Raw genomic sequence first — 16,734 nt, 5'->3', positions numbered from 1 at the left:
ATCATTTCATCAACAAATATTTCAGTAAGTGTTTTTTTTTTTTTTTCAGTAAGTGTTTTTTACAAGAGGGGACCCCTTTAAAAAAACACATAACCACAATACCATTAGCATACCTAAAAATATTAACAGTAGTTCTTTAATATCCTCGAATATTTAAGCATATGCAAATTTTCTCAGTAGTTTCAGTAGATGTTGTCTGGTTTTTTTGTTCTCCTTTTACAAAATTTTTGAATCAGAATCCAAATAAAGCTGGTGTTGGTAAAGTGGTTGATCTATTTCTCATCTCTTTCAGTTGGTAGGTTTCTTCTCCCTTCCCCTTTTTTGGTTTGTTTTTCCTTTCCTGCAGTTTCTTTATTGAGGAAAACAGGTAGTTTGTCCTGTGGTTTCTGCACAGTCTACGTTATGCTGATTGTGTCCCGACGGGATCATTTAATATGGACACACAGAAACTTTGAAGTTGCCTTCTCATCTGCCTGTTTCCGTCACCCTTTTGGAGTTGACTGCTCTTGCATTTCTCCACTGGGCTTGTTACAGAAGATTCTCACCACTTCCTGAGGGTTGAACTTGGGCATAGAAATATTTTACCTTCCCCCCTATGATGAAGCCCAGTTATCAGGATTCTATTTTGACGTCCTTGATCAAAACAGATCATATTATCTGTCTCTTAAATCCTCCTTATTTTGAATCTTCTTGGGTCATTTCAATTTACATTTGATGTTTGCTCCAAAATGATTGCATGATTCTTTTTTTCCCCCCTGCATCCCCCCACCTCATCATTTGAAGGCATTAAACATCACAAATGGATGAAGCAGTTGGTTTGTTTGCTCTGTGAGGTTAGGGACCACGTTGTTCAGGGCTGCAGACCAGGGTCAACCTAAGTGCCTGCTCTGAGGAGATGCTTTGTGAGGGTTTGTTCCATAGATGTAGGACTCAAGCGCCTGTGCCTCTGTGCTTAACAGTTTAATTGATCTGGCCCCTGCCCCCATGCACATACTTCTGATCTGAGGCGTATAATGACCCACAGATGTGGTCGCAGAGGACATCCAGCTGAAAGAAAGTACCAGGGGTCTGTGACTGTCCAGTCACTCATCCCTGAATTCGTTAGTTCTCCTGACAGGTTTCTAACTTAATTGGATTGTAGAGGACCTCTAAAAAGGAAGGTTATTCTAATTGCTTTTTTTTCCTAAGTGCTTCTTAAGAAGCAGAGGTAGGAGGTGTTTTTCCTTTTTGTCCCTCAGTGAGGCTTCTCAGTGGTGGCAGAGCTGCCCTGGGGGGATAGAAGTGAACGCGAAGCTTGTGGACCTTTACATAAAGCCACTCTGGCTAACATTCCCTGAGAGGTGGAGGCGGAGGCTGCTGTTCCCCAGAGTCTGTGGTCCCCATCTCTCTGTGAGTGAATTGTTTCTACCATGGGGCAGGAAGTCAGTAAGGCACGTCTGTGTGTCCTCCAGAGCCTTCTCTGATTCTGAGAACTCTGGGGCCTTCATTTCATCTTGATGTCATGATCCTACAGGTTGAATTAGGAGGTTCCCAGAATCCTTTGGGAGGCTTAATGTTCTGATAGACCACCTACTGGGAAAGGTATATTTTCTTGAAACTGGTTTTTATTATTTTTTTCTTCTTTTTAAAAATTTTTCTTACTTTCTTTTCTTCCAGTTTTATTGAGATATGGTTGACATACAGCAGTGTATAAATTTAAGGTGTCCGGCATAATGATTTGACTTACCAAATAATGATCACAATAAATTTAATAAACATTCATTGTCTCATATAGGCACAACATTAAAGGAATAGAAAAAAAAATTTTTTTCCTTGTGTCTTCGAACTCTTCGGTAACTCTGTCACACAGAAATGGAGCAGTCTTTTCTTACACTTCCTCCTCTAGCTTTCTTGCAAAGAAACTGGGTCTCCTGAGTAATATACCACCTTCCTCCAACTTCAGGGGTGTCCACCATTCATTCTTAGGTGACTTAAGGTGCCCTGTGTCTCAGGGAAAAAACACAACAAACAAAGAAGCAAACCAACAGATATTCTCACCAAAGCCAAGCAAGGCTCAAGTCTGGGCCTTACTCTATTTCCTGTTGGGTACCAACCCCTTGCTTTCTCTCTCATCCTTTCCAGGTTCTTGGGTCAGGTTGCCCTCTAAAGCCCTGGATCCACTGTGGTGTCCCCAAGTAATAAACACCCACCCGAAGAGAGAGGGTGTCAAAGCAGAAATGTTATGTGTTGTCTGAGCAACAACAAGAAGAGGTGGAAAGAGTCATCATGTTGTTCTGGTTTAACGTAATCAACGTGATTATTTTAGGAGTCGGCTAGAAGTGCTGCCATGTCCCAGTTTTCCACCGTCCCAGCCCCTTCTGGCATCTTCCAGTACCAGTACGCCCCTCACTTAAGTAGCTCTTTTGTCATTATCGTTCCCTCCGTGTATTGGCAGAGGACTGAGTTCCTGTCCCCACGCAGGGCCACGTGCAATTGCGATGGGGAGACAGGAGAAGGGGTGGGGAGCACGTAACTTTCTAAGGGCAGAATTGGGTAACAGTGGGACTCAGTCTTCAGCTGAGCTTCAGCTGCAGGCTGTGTTTTTCCAAGACTGCCCCTCCTCCCAAAACAAAAACAGAGTGGGAAGGTGCAGGCTTTGATCTGAGGCTCTTGTGATCGCAAGCTTGGCGTTGGAGAGGATGAAGGGTGGGTTGTGCAATGAGTCAGTTACCATCCAGCAGAGCTGGGCTGAACTGCTTAAGCAGCTCCATTTCCTGGGCTTCTCTGGTGGCTCAGTGGTAAAGAATCTGCCTGCCGACCCAGGAGACACAGGTTTGATTCCTGGTCTGGGAAGATCCTATATGTCATGGAGCAACTAAGCCTTTGCACTGCAACTACTGAGCCCGTGCTCTAGGGCTCAGGAGCCACGACTTCTGAGCCCCTGTACTACTGCTACTGGAGCCTGGGTGTCCCAGTGCCTGTGCTCCGCGGTAAAAGAAGGCACTGCCGTGAGAAGCCCACGCAGCAGCGGAGGCCCAGCTTGTGCTAAGTCGCTTCAATTGTGTCTGACTCTCTTCGACCCTATGGACCATAACCCTCCAGGCTCTTCTGTCCATGGGATTCTCCAGGCAAGAAAATTGGAATGGGTTGCTGTTTCCTCCTCCAGGGGATCTTCCTGACCCAGGGATTGAACCCACGTTTCTTAGGTCTCCTGCATTGGGAGGTGGGTTCTTTACCACTAGTGACATCTGGGAAGCCCCCAGCATAGCCAAAAATAAAAATAAATAAAATTTAAAAATGAATATATGAAAGTAAGTGGAAAAAAAGGAACTACAGTTTCCTATTGATTCTACTCAGAGGTAGCCTGAAGGTTTTTTTTTTTTTCCTCATGAGATTATTTCCTCAATTAGGTGACTCTGATCCTGTTCCCATGTGTTAATTCATTTATTTTTTTGGCTTCATTTTCTCTCTCATTGTGGAGCTGATGCAGTCATAGAAGCTTGAAGAGTTCTGTTCTTATTCATCCGGAACTCATTATCCAGCTCCCCTGGATAAGCTCCACTCTCTTCCGAAGGCGTTGAGGGCAACAGCTTTCTTCCCCTGATTTTGCTTTGCAGCGGGTGCCTCACAGGTCAAATGGAATAAGAAAAACGCTAATTGCCTCGCCACCAGTCACGATGGGGATGTCCGGATATGGGACAAGCGGGTAAGTGACCTCTTTCTCCCCCAGGAGGGTATCAAGAGAATGTTGTGAGCAGCAGGGCTTGTCTGAGAGTCCAGGGTACCTTGGGCAGCATAGTTAATTGCCATGTTAAGATCCTAGCACCAAATGACATTTGCTTCCCGACCAAATTGGTGTTGAAGAACATAGGGGATTGAGGCATTACGATCACAGGTTAAGAAAATGAACTTGGCCTGACCTGAGCTACAGTCCCATTTTGCTACTTCCTGATTATATCAGGTGAGCCACAAACTTTTCCAAGCCTCAGTTTCCTTATCTTCGGAAGAAAGGTGGTAATAGTGGGTGTATCGCTGAGGAGGTCAAGCGTGGGGAACCAGACAGCATTCTAGAATGGTCATTGGGCTTTTATCCCTGCCCCAGATTGCAGAGGGAAAATCCATTGTTTTAGAACATACACCATCCAGAATCTGAACCACTGGGCCGGGCACTCAGTATGCTCAGATCTCCCCTTAGAAGTCTAGCTATTGGGACTGCCCTGGCAGTCCAGTGGTTAAGACTCTACACTTCCACTGCAGGGGACACAGGTTCAATCTCTGGTCAGGGAACTAAGATCCCACATGCTACAGTGGTGTGGCCAAAAATTAAAAAAGAAGTCTAGCTGTCCTGTCAGTCTAAAAGGAGAGCCTGCAGGTCGTATAATCTCCCTGCAGCAGCCCACAGTCCTGAGAGGCATGAAGGAGGTGAAGGGCCTGGGCATCTGCTGTCATGGCAAGCCTGTCTTGCTGGCATCAGGGAGAGGGCCTCTTGCCTGCGTAACTTCCATTGGTGGGGTTAGAATGCAGAAGGCAGTCGACTTACGATCTGGAATGTAGATTCAGCTTCCTGCTCTGTGAAACGGGAGGCTAGAGCTCCAGCCTTTGTGGGGAGGACCGACTGTCAGTTTTCCCGAAACGTGTTCTGTGGCTGTCCCCGCTGGGATGCTGGGCTTCCAGCCTCAGTGTTGCTTTTTGCTGCCCTGCTCCCTTTCCCTGCCAGCAGGGAATAAAGTCAGATCATGGGAGAGGAGAGGGGAGTGAAGCAGAGATGGGGAGGCTGCGGGCTTGGGTGCTAGGACTTGCTGGGGAGGTGGTGGCGTGCTGGTCAAAGCCCTCGCCTTGGGTGGCTCTTCGGTGATGAGGTGATTTTATAAGAAGGATGGTGCATCTTCTTTATGTTACTTTTATATCTGTCTCTGTACTTCAGTCTGGTAATAGCCATGCTTCGTCCCTCTTTATTTCTTCAATTAGCAGTTAGTTTTATTCATGTCGCTGGTATAACATTTAAGGGCTTCCCCGGTGGCTCAGTGGGAAAGAATCTGCCTGTAATGCTGGAGATGCAGGTTCAATCCCTGGGTCAGGAAGATCCCCTGGAGGAGGAAATGGCAACCCACTCCAGTATTTTTGCCTGGGAAATCCCCTGGACAGAGGAGCCTGGCTACAGTCCATGGGGTCGCAAAGAGTCAGATACAACTTAGCGACTGAACAACAAAAGTAATATTTGAATATAAAAAATGGTTTAAATAAAATGTTTGATTAATTTGTAGTACATGTATATTTATTTGCCTTAGACTGTTTACAGAACCACAGGCAAAATAAACAATGTGGTATTTAGCCATGAATCTGCTGCTGCTGCTTCTGCTGCTAAGTTGCTTCAGTCGTGTCCGACTCTGTGCGACCCCATAGACGGCAGCCCACCAGGCTCCCCCCTCCCTGGGATTCTCCAGGCAAGAACACTGGAGTGGGTTGCCATTTCCTTCTCCAATGCAGGAAAGTGAAAAGTGAAAGCGAAGTCACTCAGTCGTGTCCGACTCTTAGCGACCCCATGGACTGCAGCCCACCAGGCTCCTCCGTCCATGGGATTTTCCAGGCAAGAGTACTGGAGTGGGGTGCCACTGCCTTCTCCGGCCATGAATCTAGGACTGGTTTTCCGAAACAGTGGCTATGTTCCTTATCTTGTAAAAATACACTGCTGAGCTGTTCCTTTATAGGCTTCTCTTTGGTCCACTCATAACCCTGACTTCCCTCAGCAAGTCTGTTATCTATTTTGTTTTAAGAGATTTAGTTTTTTTTTTTTGGTCTATTAATACTCAGGATTTCTGTTCATATGGATTGTAAAACTTGTTCATTGTAATTTCACTTCTCTGGCACTTTTCTAGTATCAAAGCAGGACTGCTGGCAGCAAGCATCACAGGCTTTAAAAAGTGCAGTATCAGTGGTGGTGTTGGATTTTCACTCAGACTCATGAATGCTTAGTAACACTGTTCTTTCTTAGTGTTTGTTATGCGCAGGCATTGTTCTAAGAACTTTATGTGTATTGATTCTTTTCTCTTTATAAATAGCCTTTACAGTGGTTACAGTTATTACCCCCATTCTGCAGCTGAGTAAACTGAGGCACAGTTTGTTGCCAAGATTTAAACTCAGGGAGGCTGGTTCTGGAGATTGTACTCTTAACCTTATAGACTGTTGCTGATGACAGAAAGTAATACAAAAGAGCACATAAAAATCATTTGTAGTCCTATTGCCTAGAGTCACATGCTAACGTTTTGGTCTTTTCTTTTCTTATGCTTTTTTAAAAACATGGTTTATCATATCTCACACATAGTTGTGCGTACTTTTTTCATTTAACATTAAAATAAATTCATTTCCTCTGTTATAATAAGCTTTTTCTAAGTATAACTTTAGTGGCTGCCTGATGTTGTATCAGATAGCTGTGCAATAATTGATTCTAATGTTTAATTAATTCCCCCCTTATCATTCATTATGTTCCTGGTTTCATAGGTGTTCCACATAGCACCAAGCTGAACATCTTTTGTACCTAAAACTTTGTGAATTTAGAATAGTCTCTTAAAGGAAAAAATTTAAGCATCTTGATGAAAATTGTCAAATTTTTTTTCCCTAGAAAAGATTATGTACTATTTCATATGTATACCAGCAGTGACAAATACTGCCTCACTACGTTGAATATCACTTCCAAGTATCTCCTAATTTGATTGCTTAAAGAAATCTCTTAATGTTTTAATATATATTTCTGAAGTTTCCTTCTGAATTTGTTTTATATGTACTTGGTAATCATGTATTGTTTTCTTTTGTGATGTGTACTCATTCTCTTTGGGGGTCTTAGGGCTTGATCACTTTAAGCTTGGTGGTTTTCAGATAGAGTTTATTCTCTATGACAAGCTAGTGGTTACCACTGGGAGAGGGAAGGAGGGGAGGGGCAATTTAGGGGCAGGAATTAAGAGAGACCAACTGTTATGTATAAAATAAGCTATAATACTGTGTTATTACAACATGGGAAATATAGTCAATATTTTCTAATAGCTGAAAATGTACTATAATCTTTAAAAATTGTGTATCACTATATTGTATACCTATAACTTGTATAATATTGTACATCAACTATACTTCAATGAAACAAAAAAAGTTTGGTGGTTTTACCCCAGGAGTGGGGTGTGTCTGTTCGAATGTCACAGTCCCGCTCTGTGGGTGATTGTGAGAAGAGGAGGCGGAATCGCAGACCGCGGTCCCAGAGGGGAGACGCACCCACTGCCCTCTTTAAGGCCGTGCCTGGGCCGGGAGCAGAAGATTAGACTCACAGGCTGGTGTTCTGAGCATGAGTGAGGGAGAGCTGGCGAAGTCTTGTTTTGTTTGTTTTAGACAAAACAAAATGGAGTTTCTTAAGAACAGAGACGGCCTCTGAGAATTTTTTTTTTGGCTGTGCTGCGCTGCATGTGGGATCTTAGTTCCCTGGCCAGGGTTTGAACCCCTCCTCCCTGCCGTGGAGGCATGCAGCCCTAACCCCTGGACCAGCAGGGAGTCTTTGTAACCCCACCCAGCAGGCTGGGATAGGCTGTGTCCAGCTCAGGTGGATGCGCTGAGCTCTTTGTAAAGTGCCAACTCTGGCTGATGGTCCTGTTGCAGAAACCCAGCACAGCAGTGGAGTATCTCGCGGCCCACCTCTCTAAGATCCACGGCCTGGACTGGCACCCGGACAGTGAGCACATCCTTGCTACCTCCAGTCAAGACAACTCCGTCAAGGTGAGTGGCGCCCCTGGGGCAGGGTGGGGAGCGTGTGTGTGGGGCATCAGGGGTCCACGAGCATTTCCTTTAAAAGGAAAGCTGCCGCCGGTTAGCATGGCGTGTGTTTCAGGGGCGCGTGTGCTTCTTGGGGAGCTGGGCGGGTCCGCTGGTGATGTGGACCAGTGGAGGGATGTGGCAGCACGTGTCGGACTGGGCGCCTGTGTTTGTTTGGAGGTCTTCTTTCTGTTTGTGAAAGGAAGTCAGAGACAAAAACATTTAGGAAGGACTAGAAGTTTACTCTCCAAGATGTGGCCAGGAAGTGCCATTTCTGAAGGACTGGCTCATCAAAATAACACAACAGATACCCAAGTAAAGGAGAAAAACTCACACAGTCATTAAAGTTAACAAGTTGACCATTAGTCTGGGTGGAAAAACAGCAGTTTTCACACATGATTATCATATCTGCAAAAGTTAGGATGTTTTTGGTCATCCATATTGCGCAAGTCAGAGACGGAGTTATTTTATTAGAGATTCTCTAACTCAGGGGTCCCCAGCCTCTGGGATCTAAATGCCTGATGATTTGAGGCGGAGCTGATGTAATGATAATAAAGTGCACAACAAATGTAATGCATTTGAATCATTCCAAAACCACCGCCCCCAGGTCCATAGAAAAATTGTCTTCCACGAAACTGGTCCCTGTTGCCAAAAAGGTTGGGGACTGCTACTCTAACTTGCAAGAAATGCTCAAGGATTAACGTATGTCAGTAAGCCTATTATTCTTGGTTTCTCTCAGAGTGCAGTGTTTCTTATTTGTTCTCTGGCTTTGGAATGTGATCTGCACCTTTGTTCGAAAGGATGCAGGGCATGGAGTTTCTCCTTGTGGTCTGCCTGGAAGGACAAAGATTTGACCGCAGATGTTTGCTTAGCAATTTTGTGATTCGCTTCACCAATGTAATTTTTCACTTTATTTACACAGGCATGTACAGCTTTTTTGGTATGGTTAGCAAAGCTAGAATCATATACTCAGCCTTAAAAGTTAACTTCAGTCTGGAGGTTTGTAAATCCTCTGGACTTGTAATTTACATTTATGTGCCCAGAGTAGTTTTTCTCTTTGTTTGTTTTGGGCTTAAGTTTTTGTCCTCATAACCTGATCGGCTTGTTTCCCAAGTTCAGGAACCAGAAACCATCTGATTCAACTCCTCCTCTTACTTTGAGGTCTCCAAATTTGTCAGTATTCACTGACAGCTTTATTACCCTTGAGGCTGGGATGCCATAGGTAATAAAGCAGATAACAGGCCACTTTCCACATATGAAACACAGTCGTTCCTTACTAGTGGGCTTGTTCAGTCACTCAGTTGTGTCCGACTGACTCTTGGCGATCGACTATAGCACAGCAGGCTTCCCTGTCCTTCACTGTCTCCTGGAGTTTGCTCAAACTCATGTCCATTGAGTCAGTGATGGTATCCAACCATCTCATCCTCTGTCACCCCCTTCTCCTCCTGCCCTCAATCTCATCCCAGCATCAGGGTCTTTACCAATGAGTTGGCTCTTTGCATCAGATGGCCAAAGTATTGGAGCTTCAGCTGCAGCATCGGTCCTTCCAATGAATATTAAGGGTTGATTTCTTTTAGGATGGACTGGTTGGATCTCCGTACAGTCCAAGGGACTCTCAAGAGTCTTCTCCAGCACCACAGTTCGAAAGCATCAATTTTTTGGTGCTCAGCTTTCTTTACAGTCCAACTCTCACATCAACACATAACTACTGGAAAAACCATAGCTTTGATTATAGAGACTTTTGTGATGTTTCTGCTTTTTAATACACTGTCTAGGTTTGTCGTAGCTTTCTGTCCAAGGAGCAAGCGTCCTTTGATTTCATGACTGCAGTCACTGTCTGCAGTGATTTTGGAGCTCAGGGAAATAAAATCTGTCACTTTCAACTTTTCCCCCTTCTATTTGCCTTTAGCTTATGAATTAAATGAGATTTTTGGCATAGTTATTTGATTTTTTCCATATATCGTGGTAGAAAGACAGTTTTTACTGAATGTGTATAAATAACATAATTATAAAAATGTGAAGCAATTTAGAAGTGCTTGTAATAATCAATCACTGTTTTTAGTATTTTGTTGTTAAGGCTGAATGCATGCCATTTTTTCCCTACATGATCATTTACTTAGTTTACCTGACAGTTTATTAGGTTCTAATTTATATGAATTTTTATTCTATTTTTTTTGTTGTGCATTCTAAGGAGACTACTGGAACAAGATACCATTGAATGAGTTTCACTTCACTCTGTAGAGTGTAAACAGTAAAACTGTTGAATTGAGTGTTAGAGCTAGGCCAAAAAGGGAAAAAGGGGGTTGGAGAGGATGGGATTAGAAAGGGATGGTAGGAGGTAATTCTTGTTTCTTCTGACAACCCTTTTTGCCAGAATTAAGTTCGATATTCACAATAATATTGTTGGGATGTCATCTCTATCTCAGCTGCTCCTGGCTTCTCACATGGCCGCGGGGGCTACACTTGTCCCTAACCCGTAAGCAGTCAGCAGCCGTGGCTTCTCACATGGCCGCGGGGGCTACACTTGTCCCTAACCCGTAAGCAGTCGGCAGCCGTGGCTTCTCACATGGCCGCGGGGGCTACACTTGTCCCTAACCCGTAAGCAGTTGGCAGCCGCTGCACTTCCGCTCCTGTTAGTGTAGTGTCCTGGTAGTCGCTCAGCTGTGTCCACCCCTCTGCGACCCCGGAGATGGCAGCCCGCCAGGCTCCTCTGTCCATGGGATTCTCCAGGCAGGAGGCTGGAGTGGGTTGCCATTCCCTTCTCCAGGGGATCTTCCCAACCCAGGGATTGAATCTGGGTCTCCTGCATTGCAGGCAGAATCTTTACCGTCTGAACCGCCAGGGAAGCCCATTAGTATTGGGTTGGCCTAAAAGTTTGTTCAGGTTTTTCCATAAGATGTCATAGAAAAACTTGAATGAACTTTTTTTTGCCAACTCAGTAGTTAAATTCCTGTAAGTGGTATACAGTGATGCAGGATGAAAAAGTGGTCGCTTTTACCTTCCGACTGGGAAGGGGGTTTAATAGGCAGACTCGCAGTGATCTGCCTCGAGGCCTGATCCTCATGAAGTCTGTGTTTCACCTGTAATGTTTCTAAGTGTGAAAGGGGCATTTTCTTTGCATCTGTGTCATAGGAGCATGGCCCTGGGGGCTGACTCAGATGCCCTGCTGAATCTGTCTAAGAGGACAGAAAGCAAGGAGTTCAAAGGCTATGCTTCTTCAATAGTTGAGGTTTGTTTTTGTTTTTTTAATGGCATTTATTTCACAAATTATCCTGCTGCTTTTTTCCAGTTCTGGGATTACCGCCAGCCTCGGAAATACCTCAACATTCTTCCTTGCCAGGTGCCTGTCTGGAAGGCCAGATACACTGTGAGTGAGCTGCCCTTCCTCTCGCTTGGAAATATTATCTCGGTGTTCTGCATGCGGGGGGCCAACCACATTTTCTCTTATTTTCTTTATGAGGTGGTTTTCTCCTTCTGTCTTGGTTTAGGGGTGGGACGAAGGTGGTAATGACGGCATAAAAGCTGTTATCTGTTTAAAACTTTGCCTTGGAACATTGGGTGAGACTCTGTACTAGCGGCGATGGACTAGCTGGGCTGGGTGCTGGGCAGAGTACAGGTGGTCAGTAAGGACGAAGAGGGGGTGAGCTGGAGGGCTGAGAGGCTGGAGGTCAGTGAATTGTGCTGGAAGGAACTCTGGCTTTGGATACAGAAGATCTGGGTTTAGGGCCCAGCAATCCCATTTCATTTTTTTCCAGCTTTGTTGAGATATAATTGACATATCACATGATGTAAGTTCAAGTTAGGCCACATGTTGCATTTACATTTACATTTGTGTATTGCCAAACAGCTATCACTATAATACCACTATATATAATACACTGCAATATGGCATTTATACTCCTATAAATGCTGTGCCGTTATAACATTTATTAACACTTCCGTCACTTAACATAATTACCCCTTCTTTTCTGTGATAAGAACATTTAAGGTTATATTCTCTTGCACCTCTCAAGTATATCATGTGGTATTACTGACCAGAATCATCACGCTGTACATTAGATCCCCAGAGCTCATTCATCTTACAGCCAGAAATTTGTACCCTTTGACCAGCATCTCCCCGTTTCTTCCGCTTCCCAGCCCCTTGTAACCACCATTCTACTCTCCGTCTCTCTGAGTCCTGCTTTTTAGATTCTGCACATAAATAATACCATGTGGTATCTGTCCTTCTTTTTCTGGCTCATTTAACTTAGCATGATGCCCTCCAGGTCTGCCCCTGCTGTGACAAATGGCAGGATTTCCTTCTTTCTCACAGCTGAATAATATTCCATTGTGTACGTTCTGTGTTTTCACCCGTTGACGGACAATAGGTTGTTTCTATATCTTGGCTTTTGTGAATAATGCTGCAATGAGCCGTTTAATATTTGTGTGGCCTTGGACAAGTCACTTGATGTTTTTTGAGTAATAACGTCCTCCTGTGTCAAATATGAATAGTTTTTAATATTCCTTGCTCTTTTTTTTTAAATTGTGATAAATTTCTCTATTCTTTAGTGTCCAGTTCAGTGGCATTTACTACCAGTACAGTATGCTCTCTCTTTGAAAAAAATCCAAGTATGAAAAACTATAAACCATAAAATGGTGCAAATATAGAGGGTAGGCTCTTATCAGACTTCCATCTTTTTTGCCACATTGATTGCTGCTGATCAGAGATGATATATTTCCTTCAGTGTCAACTTGAAAGGGAGCCCAGGGGTGAGTAAAGGTTCCTTTATACATCAGGCTGTTCCCTGGGGCGTCGTGGAGTGCAGAAGGTAATTGGGATATTAACTGGCCTTCACATCTGGGAGCACTTGGGAAGAAGTCAGACATTGTTCTTGTGAATTGAAATACTCCTCTGGATTAATATGTTTGCTTTAAAAAATAAACAGAAAAGTTCAGAGTGCTGCCAGGAGAGCAGGCAAAGATAAATATGCTCTTAGGTGGCTGTGGTTTATTCCTTAAAGAACAGAGTCTGCATATCAACTAAATGGGCCTCTTAGCTACTGCACAGATTGGGTGTTGATAAGTGGGATGTGTTAGTCCTGAAATTGAAAGGTTTTCCTTTGAAATGGGTTTCCTGGGTGGCTCTGACGGCAAAGAATCCATCTGCAATGCAGGAGACCAGGGTTCGATTCCTGGGTTGGGAAGATCCCCTGGAGAAGGGAATGGCAACCCACTCCAGTATTCTTGCCTGGAGAATCCCATGGACAGAGGAGCCTGGTGGGCTACAGTCCATGGGGTTGCAAAGAGCTGGACACGACCGAGCCATAGACACTCAATTCTCTTGAAAAGCTGTGGTCTCGGGGGCCGTGGGAAGGTGCTGCTTCACATGGACGGAGTGCTTCTGGTACATTTCCGCAAGGCAGGGCTGTTTGCTGTCCTGAGTCACCTGCAGTGTGCCTTGTACCCTCATTCCAGGAAAGCACTCAGTAACTCTCAGGGGGTCTTGTGAGAGGAGCTAGGGTATGAAACTGTGTTCCAGGGTGCAACCTCCAGAGCCATTTGCTTATTTTACATTAAAAAACATTCTTCTCCAATTATTTGGCTTAACTTAATCTTTTACTTGCTGTGGTCCTTTCCTTCAGTAAAGAAAGAAAAGAGAAGAAAAGCAAACAAAAAGTAGACATTAACTTAACGGTACTTGGAAAAATGTTCCCCAGGTGGGTTGGGGCCTGCCATCATCTAATTTGTTTAAGTTAGGCAAGAACTCCAAGCTGGGTAACTCAAGACTCAGTGGATCCCCCCTGGAATGATGCCTGCTCTTCCCTTTCTCGCCGCAGCCTTTCAGCAACGGGTTGGTGACGGTGATGGTTCCCCAGCTGCGCAGGGAGAACAGTCTGCTCTTGTGGAATGTCTTTGACTTGAACACCCCAGTCCATACCTTCGTGGGCCACGATGACGTGGTGCTGGAGTTCCAGTGGAGGAAACAGAAGGAAGGTGGGTGGGAGACTGCTGGCCAGTTTCCTCCAGCTCTGTAAGGGTGGGCTGCATGATCAAAGGGGAGGATGTAGAAACAGGGCCAGCTTCGGAGCGGGAGTCAGGGTTCCCCTGCCTCTAATTGTAGATGGGTGATAGCGTGTGTGGCTGTGGTTCTACTCCAGGCCCATCTTCTTCTCTTGTGTTCTGTGCAGTCTCTCTCCTGCCTGGAAGGGGCTTCTAAGAGGTTGGTAGCTTTGCTGTTGGGTCACTTCCAGAGCTGAAAAACTCCGGGGTCACCACACTCTGAAAACCCTGGCTCTTGCACCTTCCCCCTGAGTTGATGAGGGAGATGCAAAGTCATCATCAGTACCACCCACCACATATTCCCAGTTCTCTTCACAAACGCAGAGGGCTGTTTCACCTCCCATCCCCTTGAAGACAGGTTTGGCCACGTAACCCGCTTGGCTCCTGAAACATGGACAGAAGTGATGCAATCTCTTCTGGGTAGAAGCGGTAGCGGCCAGTGAGCAGTTACTCTCTTCTGCCTCTGCTGAGGCACTTGGTGACTTTAGCTGCAGCCTCCCTTGTCCTGAGATCTTACTGCCACGCTCTCTAAATGTTCTCAAGACCACAAGTAAATTTCCTGGCCTTTCTGTGTCACAGAAGGAAAGCTCCAGGCAGTGGAGTGGTGTGACTTGTCCAGAGTCCAGGAGAGGTCTTTAGTGGACCTGGGATTAGACCAGACATCTTATCCCAACTTGTTTGTGACCCTCACGAGCCTCTTCCAGGATTGTTTTTGAAAGGACCCTTTTGATGATCCTCTTGATTTTCCCATCTTCATTTCTATAATCTCACCTGCTTCTAGAAATGTGAGGCTGCTTGGTCTCTATCCCATCAATTTCCATGCTTGACTTCAGCTTTCAACACATTCTCTTGCACTTTGCCATAGAAAAGAGATGACAGGGTTTCTTCATGATCTGACAGGGAGAGGTTGGCCTACTATAGTTTTGGATTACAATCAGAAGTATTTTAACAGCCCATTTTCAGTTGTCTGTGTCATCTGTGAGCTGGCAGGGTGAATTATATAAATTAGGGCTGTTCTAGCCAGTAGTGAAATTTTGAGTACAAGTTATAGGTGTTTTTTTTTTTTTTTTTAAAACTCCTTTTATTGTGAGATACATCATGTACAAAATTACATAAAATATGTACAGTTTATAAAGTGAAAATCTGAGTAACTACCACCACGGTCAAGAAAGAGAACATTGCTAGAACTCAGAAACTTCCTGATCACAATTCTTTCCCTTCCCTAGAGGTAAACACTGTCCTAACATTTACAGTATGACTTCTGTTATCTTGTTTATAGTTTTACTACCCATTTCTGCATCCCTAAAAATAGTTTAGGTTTATCTGTTTTTGAACCTTTTATAAATATAATCATCCTTCACACATTCCTGTATTTTCTTTCTTTCTCAACCTAATGATGTTCCCTTTCGTTTTTGCTGCCGTGTCCTCTTAGTCATGTTTTATTGGCCCACCTCAGACTTTGATGTTGGTTTTCACTGCGGTGAAGGACCTCTCAGAGGTAGGAAGAGAATCAGGATGTTGTGGTCCACGGAAAAGGATGCTTCATGAAGGAAGCGGAGGTCATTGGTTTCAGGTTTTGCTGAAGGATCTCCATGCAGAATAAGAGAAGCACTTAATTGTGTAAGTAGGTATAAACAGGAAGCCATATGATCATTAAGAGAACAGTTCCAAAGGCACATTGAGGAGGGAAGCCTGATTATAAGACAGCAGAAACAGAGGCAGCAGGAACTGGTTTTGTGAATGAGGTTGCCTTCAGAGGCAAGGAGTAGATTGAGTTCATTGGCAGAGGCTGCTTCCCTCTCGATTTGAAGGCAAGGAGAAGATGAAAAAAGGGAATATATAGGAAAGCAAAGGTCTTTTGAAAATGGGAGGGAATAGGGCCAAAAGCCCAAGTAGAGGAATTGGGTTTAGAAAGGAATTAGGTACAACTTTTCTTCAGAATCAGAGACATGAAAAGAGGCTGGAGGGGACTTCCCTGGTGCTCCAGTAGTTAAGACTGTGCTTCCAAAGCAGGGGCACAAATTCAATCCCTGGTCAGGGAACTAAGACCCCACATGCCTCGTGCCTTGCCACCCAAAAAAGAAAAGAGGCTGGATGTAGAGTCAGAAAATTGTTGCTATGAACATGGGCTGGATGGTGGGACTCACGACAGGCAGTAGCTCAGAATGCTTGCTGTCTTGCTCGTTGTGCACAGGAATGTATTAAAAAATTGAGTGAAGGCTTGGCTGAAGGCAGTGACCAAGAGAAGGAACTTTTTTTGGTAAACTTTTATTTTTGTATTGAAGTATACCTGAATGACAATGTTGTGACAGTTTCAGGCGGACAGCAAAGGGACTCACCCACACATATACAAGTATCTATTCTCCATTAGACTCCGCTCCCATCCAGGCTGGATCTGAGCAGAGTTCCCTGTGCTATACAGCAGGTCCTTGTTGGTCATTCATCTTAAATACAGCCGTGTGTACATGTCCACCCCTTCCCCCAATCTCAGAGAAGGAACTTTTGCCCCTCACTGTTCTCTGTTGCCTCTGTTTCCCGCATAAAATGAGGGAGTCGGATGGAATTATTTCTAGGTTGTTTACTCTTTGAAGATACCCATAAAGAAGATTCTGGATACTACAGAATTACCCTGAAATGTCCTGATCTTTCATAAAGCTCTTTCAGAAACCACCTTGAACCTTGTTAGAGTAGTTTCCCTTTGACTAGCCCTGTTGTGTGGAAATACAATTCAGTTAAGACTACTAAAGATTGATTTTTCCTTTTATAACGAGATGTGTCTCTTTACCAAAAAATTCTTTTAAACAGTAAGATGTCATGATGCATTTAAAGCAGTGCATTTTACAGACAGCCTGTTCATTCCCAGCTCCTCTGGAACAGAAAAGGAAGAACATTTGTGGAGGTGAAAGTTCAGTGAGACCTTAAATT

General features: G+C 44.4%; 1 protein-coding gene across 3 annotated transcripts in view; it reads left to right on the top strand.

Annotated features, from left to right (window-relative positions):
* WDR59 (WD repeat domain 59) overlaps nt 1-16,734 on the top strand; it is an 80,781-nt gene that overhangs the window by 25,440 nt on the left and 38,607 nt on the right. For all 3 annotated transcript variants that reach the window (XM_010850741.1, XM_010850740.1, XM_010850742.1), the window contains 4 exons: nt 3,597-3,685; nt 7,618-7,734; nt 11,060-11,137; nt 13,587-13,743. In XM_010850741.1, coding sequence (XP_010849043.1) covers nt 3,597-3,685; nt 7,618-7,734; nt 11,060-11,137; nt 13,587-13,743 — 441 coding nt within the window. The remainder of the gene's footprint in view (nt 1-3,596; nt 3,686-7,617; nt 7,735-11,059; nt 11,138-13,586; nt 13,744-16,734) is intronic.

The sequence above is a fragment of the Bison bison genome, unplaced genomic scaffold (genome assembly GCF_000754665.1).
Source record: "Bison bison bison isolate TAMUID 2011002044 unplaced genomic scaffold, Bison_UMD1.0 scf7180017864295, whole genome shotgun sequence".
Lineage (NCBI taxonomy): Eukaryota > Metazoa > Chordata > Mammalia > Artiodactyla > Bovidae > Bison > Bison bison.
Note: the sequence above shows the minus strand (reverse complement) of the source record. Positions and strands in the feature narration are given on the sequence as shown.